This window comes from Gopherus evgoodei, chromosome 14 (genome assembly GCF_007399415.2).
Source record: "Gopherus evgoodei ecotype Sinaloan lineage chromosome 14, rGopEvg1_v1.p, whole genome shotgun sequence".
Lineage (NCBI taxonomy): Eukaryota > Metazoa > Chordata > Testudines > Testudinidae > Gopherus > Gopherus evgoodei.
The window spans coordinates 25,693,699-25,710,861 of record NC_044335.1 but is presented as its reverse complement, the minus strand read 5'-3'; the positions used below and the strand labels follow the sequence as shown (position 1 = coordinate 25,710,861).

The 17,163-nt window shown below is 48.5% G+C and overlaps 1 protein-coding gene across 3 annotated transcripts in view; it reads left to right on the top strand.

The window, feature by feature from the left end:
* Positions 1-11,484, top strand: part of L3MBTL1 (L3MBTL histone methyl-lysine binding protein 1) — a 56,135-nt gene extending 44,651 nt beyond the window's left edge. For all 3 annotated transcript variants that reach the window (XM_030533774.1, XM_030533775.1, XM_030533773.1), the window contains exons 19-22: positions 4,743-4,789; positions 8,251-8,408; positions 9,432-9,494; positions 10,474-11,484. In XM_030533774.1, coding sequence (XP_030389634.1) covers positions 4,743-4,789; positions 8,251-8,408; positions 9,432-9,494; positions 10,474-10,608 — 403 coding nt within the window. In that variant the 3' untranslated portion in view covers positions 10,609-11,484. The remainder of the gene's footprint in view (positions 1-4,742; positions 4,790-8,250; positions 8,409-9,431; positions 9,495-10,473) is intronic.
* The last annotated feature ends 5,679 nt before the right edge of the window (positions 11,485-17,163 follow it).

The window sequence follows — 17,163 nt, the reverse complement described above, 5'->3', positions numbered from 1 at the left end:
TGACTAATGGAGTTAATCCTTTTAGCTCAGGGGGTAGAAGTCTAAGTCTGTGATTTGGAATTAGGTTATGTCTATATTTGCATGCCTCCCTGGATAATAGTCCAGGTACCGCTAGCACATGTACCCGCACCGAGTGACCATATATGGTGTGCTGAGCACGAGTGTATTCTGTGCACAAGCATATACTGGCATCCACACTTTTTCAGTATGCGATGATAGCACTACTATTGCAAGGATGCATCAGAGGAGACATTCTGGGAAACCACCTTGCTGGTACTGTATGCTGCTTTCACACATTTGGCATCAGCAGCTCCTGTTATCTCTCCCTTCTGCCTAACTGCATTGAAGAAATGAAGCAAGTCCATGAAGATATTGTTCTGCTCCTGCTGACAAAAGTTCATGTAGTCCAGTACTGGCTATTGGACAGAATAAGTCCAGAAAAATTGAAGTCAGCAGATAGATAGATAGATAGATAGATAGATGACTGAGAGGACGAAGGAAAATCCACTTGGTCCCATAGAACAGTTGAATGGCAGGATAGCAATGGTATGCCCACGAGTGGGCCGCTGTTTCTGGTCCCAAAGAACCAGCACAGTGTGGTGGGACCACATCGTTTTGGAAACCTGCAATGATGACCAGTGGCTGCAGAACTTCTGAATGAAGAAGCAGAGCTTCATGGAGTTGTATAAGCAGCTCGCACCCACCTTCCACTGCCAGATCTCTCATTTTCGGAAAATCATACCAGTACAGAAGCAGGTGGCTATTGCCCTTTTGTAAGCTGACGACACCTGCCAGCTATTGTTCAGTTGCAAAACAGTCTGGAGTTGGGAAGTCTACTGTCAGAGTGGTGATTTTACAAGTTTGCCAAGATAGCAATACTGTAATCTACACACAGGCAGTTGCCATAACCAAAGTCCCTGAAATTATAGTGGGATTTCAGAGGAGGAGGTTTCTGAAATGTGCAAGAGCCATTAATGGAACACATCCCAGTCCTTTGGCCACCAAAAAGGGTCAGTGAATACATGAACCATAAAGGTTACTATTCACAGTTCTCCAAGGCTTAGTGGAAGCCCAACGTTGGACTCATGGGAGGAAAGGTTCACGACACAAGGGTGCTCCGGAGATCAGAATTGTACCACAGCGAGGAGAAGGGACTCTATTCCCCTGAAACAATGTGGTTCTTTCCCCACATTCCTCACCTACCTGCTTCTAATGTGGTTCAGGAAGCTGTAACTCAACGTTGCCAATTCAAGAAAAAGGGAATTCAACTATAGACTGAGTAGCTGTAGAATGATGGTGGAGTGCACCCTTGGACAGCTGAAAGCTCGTTGGCGATGCCTGCAAACCTGTTTGGATGCCAGTGAAGCCAACACAGTTTGCATTATGGTGGAGTGCTGTGCCTAGCATAACGTGAGGCCAAAGGTGAATACTTCCAGAACAAATGGGCACAGGACAGATCTGGCTTACAAAGCCTGAAAAGGCTGCAGGCCCCCACCTGTGCGCACACTGCTCCTAGTTCCTGGCAGGCAAGGGAAATTCGTGATGCTGTTTACTCGTACATTATGGATCAAAAGGGAGCCAGAAGGTTACTTGGGAATGGATTGAAGGGCACTTTTGTGATGCTGTGGCGCTCCTGGAAAAGCTCAGTAGAGCAATGCCACATTACCGGTATTGTGACATACCTTAGTGGATTGGGATCCCCTGCAGCTGAGAGGGACTAACTGAAAGCAGAAAATTGGGTGAGGGCCCTCAAGGTTAACACCTCTGGCTGTGGTTTTGTGCTGCAGAATGTAATCATTGAGCAATGTTTTGTTCTATGTCCCGGTGTTTTATGGGGAGTAATTAAGCATTGTTAAAGTAATTTGAAAACAGTTCTGCATGGGTTTTGGGAGGGGCTTTACACATTCCTTTTTCACAGTGCTTATCCAGTGCTATGCACAAATACACACATGGCTGCCAGTGGTGACGATTTGTTGGAGGGTGGTAAAAGCTCTGTTTAGTGTCATGTATCTTCACTGTTCATTTCCTTTTGTATTGTCTATTCAATCATTAACTAAAACACCTTTTATGGCTGTTAACTTCTCTTTTGGTTTTCATTCTGGTGCTTTGGACAGCTGCAGTTATTTCACAGCTTAGCTCATTGCCCTTGAACCCTGTTGTGTTGTTCTGTCAGTGCCAATAAAACAGGTCCTCCAGGGTCCTTCTCTCCTTGCCTCTGCTGCTCCTATCTTCCTGCCAGAATGGGTTCCCTATGGAATCCTGGGACATCGAAGACAAGGCTAGTGTCCCATTTAACTTATTCTTTTGAAGGAGCCTCCAGAATTCCCCCACATCCTGAAACTCTGCTGCCGAAGGCCACAATATTGATACTTGTCAGAATCCCAGGAACACGACTCTCACAGCCCCCTTCCATCAGACAGCATTTGCAGCCCACGAGGAAGGAGCCGAGGACAGAAACAGTAAGATACCTGCAGTACTGTTTATCAAATTGACAGTGCAGCAAGGGGCCGATTGGGGTGGGGTTCAGTTCCTTTCAGGGGTTACGTTCCTAGTTGCCTATTTCTTCTTTAATGGCTGGCCATCATCTGGAGAACTTAGCAGCATTCAAGACACTGGAATGGAAAAGAGAGAAATGGCTTTCCAGTCCAGTGGAGGAGACCTGGCCATCTGTGAACAAGAGATGCTTCTGTTAATGGTCACTCCTCTACATATTGCTGAATGTAGGCATCTGGTGAGCTATGAAGGTGGACCAAGAACATTTGTCCTGCCATTAAATCTGAGGAACCACCTTGAATTTCTGCTACACTAGAATTTTTTTTGAATTATGCTAAAGGTCTGGGAGGCAATTGACTGACTGTATTCTTAGCTTACAGATTGATCTCCCATGGAAGAGGAATAGAGTACCACAGAAAACATCCATCCAACCCCCAACCTTCTCACTTTGCTGGCAAGTCCGGCCCCTGTGTCCAGCAAACACCATTGAAAGGTGCAGAGAAACAGTCCCAAGTGTATATTCTTCCCTAAACTTTTGGATTAACACTGCACGCCAATCGCCTCTCCACTGCTAAGGGACAGGGCGCTGAGTTTGTGGAACCACCAGAGCAGACGCTTCACCCACCTATGCTGCTTCTGGCTACTTCAGAGAGACTTTGCATGGGGAGAGACCAGCAGCAGAGACTGGGAACAGTAATAAATATTTGCAGTCAATACAGGGGTAGTGGTTCCTTTTCCCTTCCTGGACCTAGGCGGGCCACCACCGAAGCCATCAACCACCGCACTCCTTTCTGCATGGCACCCATTTGCAAAGAGAAGGAAAGAGGGAGGGAAGGGTGTTTTGGGGGTCTTAAAGCAACCATAAATGTCATAAAACTGTTCTGTTCCCTCCCTCCCTTCCCCCTCAGTCCACGTGGCCCAGGGACTATCGCTGTTCAGAATGCTGGCTGAGAAATGCATAGACACGGGGCACAGTGACTGCTTGTTAATAATCCTATTATAGCTCCCCCCACATGCATTACAATGGTTTGTGGAATTTCTGTAAAATCATTGATTTGCAGCTGTGCCTCGTTCGGGGACCATATTGGGGTGCAGTGGGGCAGATGGTAGGGGGGGAGATCTGCCTTCAGATTTATGTTTCTGGAGCAAGAGGGGATATTTCCAGGGAGTGTGGGGATTTATTGTAACTTACCAGCCTCAGATTCTGGTTCCTGCCATGGCTCGGGGTCCCCCACAGGCTGCTCAGGTGTCAAGGTGCAAAATCACACACACCTGTTCCTCTAGGTCTCCGGGACTTCCCCCACAGTCCCTGCTGCCTTGTTGCCTTGCCCCTCATCAGCGTCCTGTTGTCTGATGAGACCAGCAGGGCTGAGGAGGGGTCATGATTCACTGCAGGATCACTACTCACAGACCCAGATAACACCTGGTCCAGCTCATCGTAGCAGAGTCATGTGCTGGGGTCTCTCCCAGAGCAATTGCTGGAGTCCTTCACCCTTCAGTACAGGAGCCTGAGGGGCTTCATGTGTTCCTGGAACTGGGATGGACTCTGGTGAATGCTTCCTCCATGAAACCTCCCGGTAGAGGTGTGTGTTCTTGCCGATCCGGGTGAAGTTGTGGAGGGCGGTGTCCTCTGACCACACGTTGATCAGCGTCCACGTGTGCTCTTCAGACCATACAGCATCTCTTGGAGCATAAGCCATGATGGCTGGTGCTGCTTAATACAGTTATTGTGAGACCGGATCTTAAGAGCTCAGCGCAGGTTGCTACTACCGCTGGCAACGGGGAGGTTAGGGAACTTTAGATTTGGGTAAGGGTGAAGCAGCAAAGGTATCAATGCATGGTGGGAATGGGGCTGGTGAACGTGGTACACACCCTTTGTCCATGTCCACAATGGGCTGTAGAACAGGTCTGGGGCCATGCCACAGCACTCTCATGTATGTACCCAGACTCCCCATGCATGTTAGATTTCCCGTACTACACTGTGCTTCAGGAACCTTCTTCAGATGTGGACAATAAGGGGGTTATGGCACAACAAGGCACATATAACCGTTATAATCACAAGCGTAGACGTAGCCTTAGAGGTCCTTGGCTCAATCCCTGTTAAAGGATTGTTACCTGTGTCATTCATTTGATGGTACAATCCTCGCTGAGCCAACAAGCGGTGCAGTTAATGAACACGCTGGTTCCTACAGCACCTCTGAAATGGTAAAGCAGACAGCTTGCAAATAAATCCTCTCTCATCTCTCTAGAGGGCGACCTCCAAAGTATCGGAAGATCCAGCAGGAAGACTTCCAAAGTAAGCACCTTTTCCCCATGCTGCTGTCTTTTCATGGAGAGAAGAGGGTCAGGGTGGCCCAAGGGCTTGGGAAGGGGATAGAAAGATTTTGACCCCAATATCACCAGATTGGACCTGGCCCAGGTCAGCAGCAAGCCCCAACGCAGAAGGCTCTTTGGTGGCCTCTGTGCAATGAGTTTGCGAGCATTGGTCTATTTCCTGGTGGGCAGGTTGCATCACCACCATCCACATAAAATCCAGCACAGTTTGCTTAATCTCAGCAAAGAGGCCAAAGAATGAGCCATCCTCATGGCTAGAGCCCGGGTGGCAGGGCTGAGCGAGGCACGTTGGCAAAGCAGTCTGGATGTGCTGCCACTGGTGCGACTCCTACTATCCCTGTTCTGTAGATGCAGAAAGCCCTGCTCTGCAGAGCTGTCATGGAAAAAATCATGGAATATTAGGATTGGAAGGGACCTTAGAAGGTCATCTAGTCCAACTCCCTGCTCAAAGCAGGACCAATCCCCAGGCGCTTGTTGCCCAGGCAGTATGTTCACTCCAGATCAGCAGGAGAGAGACTGGGAAGGATCCTGTGCTGAACCTGTGGGTATGGCTTTGGAACGGCTGGTCTGCCTTGGCTGAACTGCCCTGAGATTGGAAATAGAGACCAAAGTGAAGATCAAGATGTGGGGCCAGGTCCTCAGGTGGTGTAAATGGACATAGCTGCCCATGACTTCAGTGGGGCTATCCTGATGTCTACCAATGGAGGATCTGGCCCCTGTAATGTGACTTGATTTTGTACAGAGGCTGGGCTCCCCATAGTGGGGCCCATGAAGGCCTTGACTCAGCAAACGTCGTAAGCATGTGCTTCAGAGATGCACAGGCTTTAAGGACAGAAGAGACCCTTGTGACTCTCTTGTCTGACCTCAGAAATTAAAGGTACCATAACTTCCTCATGCACCGCCCGCGAGAGCCAACGCTGGCGGGATTTAAGCACACGTTTGCAGTGCACATGCTTAAGGGCTTTGTGGTATCAGGGCCTCAAGCTGGACCCAGCTTTACTGAAACACGTGAGACATACGCAGGCTGAGCTGTGAACTCCTCCAGCCAAACTTGCACAACTGCCAGCTTGACCCTAGGGACGTTTGGGATGGGAAGTGACTCTCCCAGCCCTAAAGTACCAGCCTGTGTAATTTCTCTCCCTCCTTCATCTTTCCATTTAAAGTTGTTAATATTAAGGTCTGACTATAAAACCCCTGTCCTCAGCCTGTCTTTTATCCATCACATAATGCCCAGCTTGAATGTTGAGGTCCACATTAAGGCTCAGATTTAATCAGGGGCATTTTTAGTAAAAGTCATGTAGTGGTCAAGGATAATAAACAAAAATTCATGGCCCCTGACCTGTCCATGACTTCTACTAAAAATACCCCTGACTAAATCTTACCTGCTCCTACGGGTGCTGCTGATTGCCTCCGGGGCCACCCTGGGACTGCTGCTCGGGTGGCCCTGGAGTCAACCGCACTGGCCGCTGCAGCTGTGGAAATCACAGAGGTCACGGAAAGTCATGGAATCCGTGACTTCCGCGACCTCCGTGACAGACTCGCAGTCTTACACATTGTCATTGGGCTTCTTAATAACCCCCCCCCAGCCCCCAGAACTGGAGACCATTAGATAAAAGGCAGAGTGTTATTAACGCTTATGGATCTAAAGGAAGCATCAAGTATTCATATTCTGGGCTGTGTACTGCCCGAGGAGATGTCCCTTTGTGCAGTGTGTGCTTTCTGGGAAAGCCATGCTAGAGACAGCGCCAAGCTAAGACTTAGTGCTTGACTTCTCTGCAGGGGAGAGGAGCTGCCTCTCCCAGGCCACTCTGGTCCTGAGCACAGAACACCAAAGGAATCTGCACTGGCAGATCCACCAGCCCTGCCCCTGTTTCTTCCCTGGTCTCAAAGCCCTGCGACTAGGTGGGGAGCTACTGGAGAGCTGAGCTCCACGACCCACAAGCTATGCCTCATCTCACAGCAGAACAGACTCCTCTCTGTTGCTGCTATGCTGGGGCAGGGTCTGTCCCCTGCTGCATGTATACTGATTGTAAGCTGCACCGCCCCCCCCCGTAGCGGTGCCCCTTCACTGTAGCTGGCTGGCATGAATGCTTACGGGCATCTTTGAATATATCCCAGTCCAGCTTTTTTCTTTCCCTCTTTCTGCCCTGCAATCCCCCCTCTTACCACCAGAGGGTTTGCTGATACTTCAGCATGTGACCAATATAACCAAATGTATTGGAATGGTTTTTAATCTTTCATGCCACAACCTGAAAGCTAATTCCATGCCATCCATCCCTTTGTGAATTAGCACTGTGAGCAGAATGAGCTGCTGAGTGGCCACTAGGGGACAATAGCAGCTTTTACAGCAAGAGCTGATCTGATAGTGGCCATGCCTAGAGCCCTCCTCCAGAATTCTGAATGAGTGAAACAAATGAGATCACTGATCATGAACTCAGGAAAGTCCTTACTAAACTCATTTAGTGAAGGAAGAGACCAACCTTGGTAAAAAATTAAAGGGACAGAGTTCGGCCTGAAATTCAGCTTTGATTTGAAATGAAAGTTGACGGGTGGGTGTTTGCAAAACGGACCGTTGAACAGAAGTGTTTTCATAATTAACAACAAAAAAAGTCATGAAATCAGGCTTTTTGAATGTAAACACACCCCCACCTCATAGCACTGGGAACCTGCAACACAGCAGCCAGGGGCTAGGGCAGAAGAAGCAGAAAGTGACCACCATCTATAAACAGAAAGTTCAGATCTTTAAATTCTTCTCAGTTTAACTAATGGTAACCCAAGTAAGGAGATATATATATAATTGTTCTTACATATAAAATATAGGAACCTATTGTAATAAAGAGAGACCATCAAGTTAAATAAGTGCAGTTTGTTCTGCATTAACTATTGCTAATAGACATTTTTTTTTCTCTGATACAGCATAACATCAGTCATGTCATGATAAAGAGATTTGCAGTGTTACTGTAGCCATACTGATCTCAGGATATTAGAGAGACAAAGTGGGTGAGGTAATATCTTTTATTGAACCAACTTCTGCTGGTGAAAGAGAGACATTTTTGAGCCCTGAAGAAGAGTTCTGTGTAAACTCGAAAATTGTTTGTCACCAACAGAAGTTGGTTCAATATAAGATATTACCTCACCCACTTTGTCTCTCTAATAGAAGAAGACACCATCATATAGAAATCTTGATCATATCCCTTTATTCTGACACAATTGAGGTTCCACTGTATTGGAGAAGAATGCCGTCTGTTTAGCAATAGTTAGCACAGCACAAACTGTTTTTATCTGATACCTGAAACCCCTCCAGCTTCTGCCTTCAGCCCCCATGCCTCCTCAGCTCTTCTTTCAGGCGTTGCAGGGCCTTTAGGATGAGACTGGATTTCCTTGGCCCTCCGCCTTGAGTAACATTTTGAATTTCTTTGCCAGCTATTTCCTCGGACAATATGCACCAGTCCCTCTTCATGTCGGCCTTATCTGCTCACCCTGACCGCTCCCTGTCCCTCTGCTGGGAGCAACACTGCAAACTCCTGCCAGGAGTGGCTGGCATCACAGCAGCTACTGTGGCCAAATGGACCATTGATGAGGTGAGGGGGTTTCAGAGATGGCTGGTAAAGCAGAGAAAAATGTAGAACGGGATGAAAGAAATAAAGGGTCAGATTTCTAAAGGCACGTATGCAAATCCCCCAGTGCACGTGGCTCATTGTGTGCACGTGCCCTCCCTGGCATGTTCACACGCTGTGGTTCATGTCAGGGTTAGGAAACAGCGAGGGTGTCCTTTCGCCCGGGGGCAATCAGCAAGGGTTGCCAGCGGGAGCTGCACAGATTCCACAGCCTCTCCGATTCCTCCCAGCTCTCTGCTCGCCGTGAACCACTCATCTCACAGACCTGGTCTTGGTGCCCCCACTCATCCCAGCCACGGGTCTGATTGAAGGGTACCGCTTTTCTCATGTGATTAGCAGTTTCCAGCTTGGCTGGAAGCCATCGCTTGAGGCTGTGCAAGGGCATGGCCAGCAATCAGCTATTTACTTATTTATTTTATTACACATTTTCCAATAAATCTGTTTTTTGGGTTTTTTTTTTTTTTTGGTAAGTGACAACTTAGTTGAAATGTAAACCTCAAATCAACAGAGAAAGGGACAAGTCAATCCCAACCCCTCCTTACCCACAGTTCTATCTGAGCTCCTTATTAATGCCTGCTGCTGCTGACAAACACTGCCGTACTCCCCCACCCAGCCACTCTCGGACACTCCCGCCACGCTGCCTCGCACTGCACTCTGTTGTCAGAGATCTAAGGCCTCAGCCCCAAATGCTCCAGGGCCCATTGTTTGGTGAGTATATTTGTGAGGTACCTGATGACCTGTGTCGCCTTTCTGTGGACAGCAGGTATCTGCACTCAAGTATGGTAGAATAAAAGGCGCTTTGCATCCCGTTCAACCCACAGCTTATACAGAAAGCAGCTGATCTTGGCTGGAGCAGGGCATGCAGAATTCCAGAGACTCCCAGCTCTGTGGCTTGTCCTCTTAGATCCTGAAAAGGCAGCTCTGGCAGTGGGATTTCAGGCAGGCTAATTCCCTGATTTTGTGTTTCCCTCCTTGTCTCTTCCAAAGGTCTTTAGCTTTGTTCAGACGCTAACAGGTTGCGAGGACCAAGCCAAACTCTTCAAGGATGAGGTAGGGGGAATGGGGTTCAGTGTGTGGGTGGGGGGAGCAAAGGAAGCCCATTTGCAGTTGGAGGAGGATGGGAGAACAGGCTGCCTACATGGTTTCCTGCCACCAGCCTCTGGGACTCTGCCCTGTTGCTTCTAAAGCAAGTCCTTGAGAGCATTTGTTTGGGATAGCATCGGCAGCAATGAGAGAAGAACCCACTGATAGTGACCTCAGACCTCATGGATCCATCCAGATATAGTTAATAGATACAGTGACACTCCATGTATGGGGCAAGCCCGTCCCCTGTGAGCGGGGGGCTTGGGGTAGGAGAGCTCCAAGCAGTCAGTGGGGGAGCAGAAGCAGAGCTGCACTGCAGGCAGTGCTGCAGCCTTCTCCCAAAAGGCCCATGGGTCTGGTTAGTCCCAGGTCCCCCGCTCCCCTCAGTTCCTGTTGTGGAATCTCTGTTACTGGGGATTATGTGCCTAGCTGGAGTCCCAGAGCAGGCTGTGTTTGCAGCTCCAGTGGTTGCAAAGATTTTGACCCCCACACAGAGCACATCTGACCTGGACTCGTTGGCAGAGAGAATCACTCGGACATTCGTTCAGAGCTGCCAGGGCCAGCTGACTCAGGGTGCGTTGGTTGCTAGAGGCATCCCAGCCTGTCCAGTAGATGGCCTGCATTTTTACCTGCTGTGGCACCATTTTCCATTGCCACTTACCAGCCTCCTAGTGTGATGGGGCTGGGAAGGAGGCTAGGCTTTTCACTGAGAAGGAGGCAGGATCATATGTTCCGTGTTTGTAGGATCCCTAGCTAGTCCATACCAAGAGCCACCTTGCTGGCCATGCTCACCCATCCGCAACTGTGCATCTCCACCCCCACTTTGAAGGGCATGCTTGTTTGAACACATGGCCCTGAGGGGAGGGGGTGGAGATGAGCAGCTCTGGAGCCCAGATTTCCCGTGAGCATGGTGCACACACCGGACCCACTCCCCTCTCTCCTGCAGATGATTGATGGGGAGGCATTCCTTCTGCTGACTCAGGCCGACATCGTCAAGATCATGAGCGTCAAACTGGGCCCAGCACTCAAGATCTACAACGCCATCCTCATGTTCAAAAACGCTGACGACACCTTAAAGTGACCACACCCCACAGCCCGGGACTGCCCTCAGCACTGCAGCTGCTAAGCTGTCTGGCTGGCTCACTGGAGCGGAGACCTTCTCCACTGTAGCAGCTGTAAAATCCTGCACGCTCCATCTCTCTCTGAGTCACCTTCTCTGTCCTTGCACCAAACCCATCTCTCTCTGTCTTTCTCTTCCCCTGCCCTGTTACACTTCTCTTCTGGCTTGGTAGGGGAGCTCTAGTCTGGGTACCGCTGACTAGTGCTCTCTCCCACTGATGAGACAGAACACGGATTTGACACGGGATGATCCCCTACCCTTCAAGCGCTTCTGACTGATCCTGTTCCATAGGATGACGTGTGTGTGTGTGTGTGTGTGTGTGTGTGTGTGTGTGTGTGTGTGTGTGTGTGTGTGTTTCAGGGCTGATGAGGTACAGAGGAGAAGGTGTGGGGCTTGAGGGATAGTGTTGCTGCTCAAGAAACCAAGATCAGAAATTTTGGTGATCTCATAAGAAATAAACTGCCTCCACACACCCTTCTCTCACGTACGTGAGTGCACACAAGCTCGTTTAGAGGGATGACTCATTTTCCCTTTTCTTAGCAATTGAAGAGGATTTTCCCAGCATATTTCACTGCATTGGGGTGGGTATTTAACGCTCTTTTGAAGGGACATTCTCAAGTAGCTTTTGATAACATTCCATTTGTTTTCTCTTCAGTTTTTGTGACTCTCACTTTGAAGCTGGGCAGTAACTTTGCTTTGCCCTGGTTCACCTTCGCCATGAGGCCAACTTGAATTTTCTTCCATTTCCTTCTGTTTCTCATGGGGAATGAGCTCATAGTGCTATTTATGCTGCAGATCTCTTTGCTGCTGGGGGAGGGCGAGGGGGGTCAGTGTTTTATTACTATTTATTATTTGTGCTGCAGTAGCAGCTAGGAGCCCAAGTCATGGACCAGGACCTCACTGTGCTAGGTGCTGTACAGACACAGAACACAGCAGTCCCTGCCCCAAAGATCTTACAGTCTAAGTATAAATATACCAGCCATGTCAGCACAGCTCTGGGAATAAGGTTAGTCAATTAAGTTGTGCCTCCTCTGCTGGATAGGTGGCTGCTCTGCAGCACAGACATCCTTTGCAGAGGCAGAGTGGCCTTTTCCTTTCTGTCTCAGTGGTGGGGTTCCTATTTTCAGATCTCAGCAGCCCTTTGCCATCAAACTGTAAGAAAGTCAAGATGGGCCAAATTTTTGTCCTTAGCTACTTGACACACATCCCTCTGGGACAAGACTTGGAAACTGCTTTTTCAAATGACAATCACCTGCTGGTTATTAACTAGACAGTCTCTTGGGATTGTCTAAGAAAAGGTCAGTGCAGCGTGTGTGATGGCTTGCGACCAATTGCCTTTACTCCAGCCACGTAAAAGCTTCCTGAAGGACCAATCAGAAGAGGTGTAGGCTGGGCAGAGGGACCGCAGTCCCCAATCTGCGCTCTGTCAGGTTAGAAATACTTGCATTCCCAAGGTCTGCAATTCGTTAAAGGAATCGACCTTTTCCTTTGCTTTCTTCCCCTCCCCACAGTCATTGAAGACAGGGATGAGAGCTTCTACCATATGCACCAGCAACATGTCTCATAGCAACATGGCATATGAAGTCCACTTTCATGTACATATGGGTCAAATTCATTCTAGGCTTCCCATGGAAATGCAACATTTGACTCTTTTTTATTATTGACTTTTGGGGGTCACATTTGACCTGCCATTCCAATATTTGCTGCTTGCTATTCATGAGAGATTTTACACAATTTATGGGGTTTTTTGGTAAGCGTTTGGGTTTGTTTTGCAAGTTCTCTTTCCTTCCCTTTCATTTTCTTCCATCTGTTCAAATGCTGCCATATGTTCGTCTGTGGGGAGGAGCAAAATGGGAGGAGAGGAGTTGTGGGCTCTGGACCCAATCTTTCCATAGATGCAGCCTGATCCTCAGCAAATGGTGCCAAACCGGCCTCCATGTCCAAAGAGGAGCTCTTCTCCTGGTTTGTTGTTGGTTGGGAGAAGAGGAATATGAGGAGCAGCCTCGGGATACAAATATGGCTTCAGCTTTGGGACTCTCCATGTCAACCTCCCTGAAATATTTCCAAACTTTATCCTGAATGCAAGCAAGTCTCCTGGTTAGCCCATTATATCCCTGCACAAGGCTCAGTCAGTGTCTATAGGAAGCATCTACTGCAGAGAAAGAAAGGAAGAAGTCTCCTGTTCTCATCAGCTGCAACTCAACTGCTAAGTACTATATGTACTACTATGTACTATATGTACTAAGTACTATGCTGGCCGGATGCTGGTGGGGCACTCTGGGTTCGGCACTGGAGTGGAGTGTCAGATGCCTGAGTTGTGCTCTGCATTTGAAGCTACAACAAAAGATCAAGTGGTTGGTTCCTGTGGAGACTGTTCCAATAAGCGGGCCCATTTTGAAGGGAACGGGAGCTATAAATGTCCGCCCAGGATTGTCTCCATAGAATCTCAACGGCCAATGGGATTAAATCTCCTGTTCTATTACTGAGACACTGAGTGAGCTGTTCTCTGGCTACCTGACACCTTACAGACTTTCAGATGGATTTCTGGGCTCCTGTGAAAATAACTTCCTGATTACTGGTGAGACTTTTAGTCTGTAGCCACCTAAAGAGCTCCACGGCCAAACTGTGCCTATCCAACCCTTGCATACAGTTTCTAGGAGATTGACCTGAACGGCTTTCTCACCTCCTTGCAGTATAACCTTGGACACAGACCGGACTGGACTCGAGTGGTATGCCCACCTGTAGGAATGGTCTCTTGGGGGAATTCTCTTGGGTCAGAGCTCTCCAGAAAAATAATCCTCACTGGAAATATGAAATGAGATAGAATGTGTGTCTGTGTGTGTGTGTTTGTGTTAATGACAGCGTTCTTATATCACACTTGCTTAGCTGCTGTCTCAACCATAAGTCCATTCCCCTCTTGGGTTGACTATTTGAGGTATGAAGCTTCTGAATTGGTCTGGGTGAGAGAAATACAAATTTTGTAGACGGCCAAGGGCTATGTACTGTTAAAGCTTGTAATGTTGTTATTTTCTTAAAAAAAACAAAAACCCAAAGCAGTGCGTGTATATGAGAGAGCGAGAAAATCTATTGATGCTATTTCCTCTACTGTTTGTCCAACTCTGTTTTCTATGGCATGCTTTCTTCCCTGAAGGGTTGTGGTTCTTGAGATGTGGCAGCACTTGAGTGTGGGAGCAGGAGGACAGCCCTTCCCTGATTGGAACTGGTTGGGAATTATCTGTCTAGATAGTTTTTTTTTTGTCAGAAAACATTGATTCATCAAAATTGAAACTTTTGGTTCTGATTAAACTTTTGGTGGGAAGATTCCTCAGGTCCAGGATATAATTCCTGATCAAAACCAGAGAAATCCCAGAATTCCTCATAACCTCCATGGCTACGATACACATGGACTTGACCCTGGATCTCCCATAGCCCAGCTGAGTTCCCTTGCCATGGGGCTATGGTGTATTCTGGGAGTGGGGCTCTTTTTCCTTTTTTTATTTTTAGAAGCTCTGAAAGCTCTCAGTTTTGTCCCAGTGTGAACCAGAAATTTTTTTTAAATCTTAAAAACTGGATGGGAAAAATGTTCCCTGCCCAGCTTTCTTCCTGACCCTGATGGGAAGGCTGAGAAGGAGGAGCTTTATCCTCTGTTCTGAATGCCTCGTCAAAATCACCGTCGGTCTCTGCGGTGCATTCGTGCCAAGATCTCCTCCCTGTTTTAAACTAGTTAGAAGCCCCACCAGCTGAGGGAGCCTTGAGGCCCTTGCATAGGAAAAGCTAAAGCCCCCACTGAGGGTCTCAATCCTTAATCTCCCAACAGACCAAATTTCTCACTGGTGGCACTCTCAGAATCAATAGAGTTTCACCGGGGTTGAGTTTGGCCCAGGAGTCTTCTCAGCACTCCTTTTGGGGGAGGCTAGAGCAGCTAAAAATGTCTCAAATGAACTTCTGAGTTGCAGCCTCTGACTATGCCTGCCCATCCTGAGGGAAGCATAGGGAAGTTGGTGGGACTGGGACCTGGTGGGGCAGAGGTGGCACAGAATTATCTGCTGGGGCCAGGCAGGACCATCAGCCAGTCCTTCGCTCTGTGACGGCAGCAAATTCCCCTCTCACGTTACAGCCCCCAGTGACGGTTGCCATCGCGTGCTGACAACAGCTACGTTGACTGTGATTGTGACACACTGCTGCCCTGGGAAGGCTGCCAGCGTTATGTGTGAGCTCAGCCAGGTGGTGGGGCTGGCTCCTGCTCTGGTTCTAATTCCCATAATACCCGTGCCAGCCCAGCAGCCAGGCCCATGGGATGGGAGAAGAGCACAGTCCCCACACTTCTAGGATTTGTACGACTTTTACCAGATACAAAGTGTCTGGGAGCAACTCTTGCTTCTGGAGCAGCCTGGTAGAACATGGGCCGGGGGGTGGGGTGAGAGGTATTCTGGTCCTGTCCAGAAAGTGTCTGCCCAATGTCATGAGGAACTTTCCAAGTCAGCAGGCTGACTATAGGATTTTCAGAACACTCAGTCTCTTCCCCCATTTCCTCCCCATCCCTTTTCCTCCATTTATTCTTACCCTCCCCTCCCCTCCCATGTGAGGGGATGGAGAAGGAAGCATCAGATCCCTTTCCCAGGTTCCCATGGCAGATAGAAAGTCTGATGCCCGGTTCATTAATGACAACCTGTCAGCTAGACAGCCCATCGCTCTTCCCTTGGCTAGTCTGAAGATAGCAGTGGGCCTATCACCACATGGACAGTCTAAGGCAGAGCCAGTTGGAGCAAACAGGGCCATGGCCCTCAGTGGGGTTTGGTTCAGGCCCCTGTAAGGCAACATGGTCCCATGTCCAATTCAGGTCTGTTCCCAAAAGTGGCAGAGTCTCTTGATGATGGGTTGGGTAGTGTTCTGCAGATCAGGGGGTTGAGCAGAGCAGCTTTCAGTGTAATGGGGCAGCATCTTGCTAGTCAGAAACTTTGTGGGGGGAGGGGAGGATGGGAAACATACTAGCTAGGAACTCATGGGGGGAAGAATGGGGTGTCCTATCTCTTGCTTCTTTCCAGAACTATGAGATCCAAGCGATTTCTGCACCGACTTCAAGCACTTTTTAAAAAGAAAATAAATCCAAATTGTCCAGGAGGTTAGGTAGCTAGGAGAACTCAAGGAGAACCTTCAGACTTGAGTGCAATGGTTGAAATCAGAAAGAGGAGGAGGGAGCCTTTGGAAGTCATTACTTGGCTGGCTTTTCTTCTTCCTGTCGTCATAATTTCTTGGGCTGATGGTTTATCCCTTGATGCCAAGGAAAGGGTACTAGTAGAAGCCTGCAGCCCAGCTCTGCTCAGCCCCCTGCCCCTTTATTTTGAGGAGTGGGGTTTGCTGTTGTTTGGTTGCGGGGAAAGGGGCTTGTGTTTTGGAAGGCACGTGTTTATGACAACGAAGCTTTTTTGCACTTTCATTCATTTTGCACTTGTTTAATTTCTGGTTTTGTTTTTTGGGGATTGGCACCTTTTTTGTGTGTTTTCATGACGAAAATATTCTCGTCGTCGCTGGTGCAGCTATTCTGGAACTTTGTGTCCTGAGTATACAGAGGATTAACAAACAAACAAATCAAGATGTGATGTGTTTTTGTCAGTGTTTTGAAATACAATAAATCAATGTGAGCGATGGAATTATACAAAGCTGGTGCCTGGTTATTAATTCTTAGCCCACGTGTTGCCCTTTTCAGCCAGACCTCTCCAAGTGCTCTACAAAGGAAGGTAAGTGTCTTTATCTCCGTTTTGCAGAAAAGGAAACTGAGGTACAAAGAGGAAAAGTGATTTGCCCAAGGTCATATAACAGAGCTAGGAATAGAAATCAGGTCTCATGACTCTCAGCATAGTATTCTGTCTACTGACCCACACCGCCTCTTGCTGCACAAGGTGCTGTTTAAGACAGAATATTGCACAGCCCCAGCCACCAATTAAAATTAGGCCAGGAGTACAAAGACCAGGCACATACCATATGGAGGACAATGGTAGATGAAGTCCAAGGCCAGAAGCTAATCTCAGTTATAGCACTGAATGACATGGAGTTGCTCTGGATTTGCACCATTGGAATACAGCAGAATTTGTCTCCATGGGGGGCAGTCTTTCTTTACCATTTCTGGCTGGGGCAGATGCCCATTGGAAGGCTGTGCAGAAGTCCTGTAAAGGTAAGGGGAGGATTGACTGCAGAGGGGGTGGCTGATCCATGCCTGAGGGGAGAGAGCGTGCCTCCAAGCCTTGAGGAGCCCATGAGATGGTGCAAGGACAAGAAAAAGAGAAGACCACAATGGGAACAGAGAGAAATGAAGTTCCCCATCTGACCTCGTCCCCCTGCCGCTACAATAGCACAGCCAGAGGGGCTGGTAGCTCAGGGCTCTGTCTCCTCAGCAGCAGAGCCAGAGGGGAAGCAACATTACACAATCACCCTGCCCTTTGGTTGCTCTTGCTTCTCCTGGGCTCTCAGCCTACCCTGCCTCACCTCAGGCTTTTGGCCTGGGACTGTTTGGAGGGG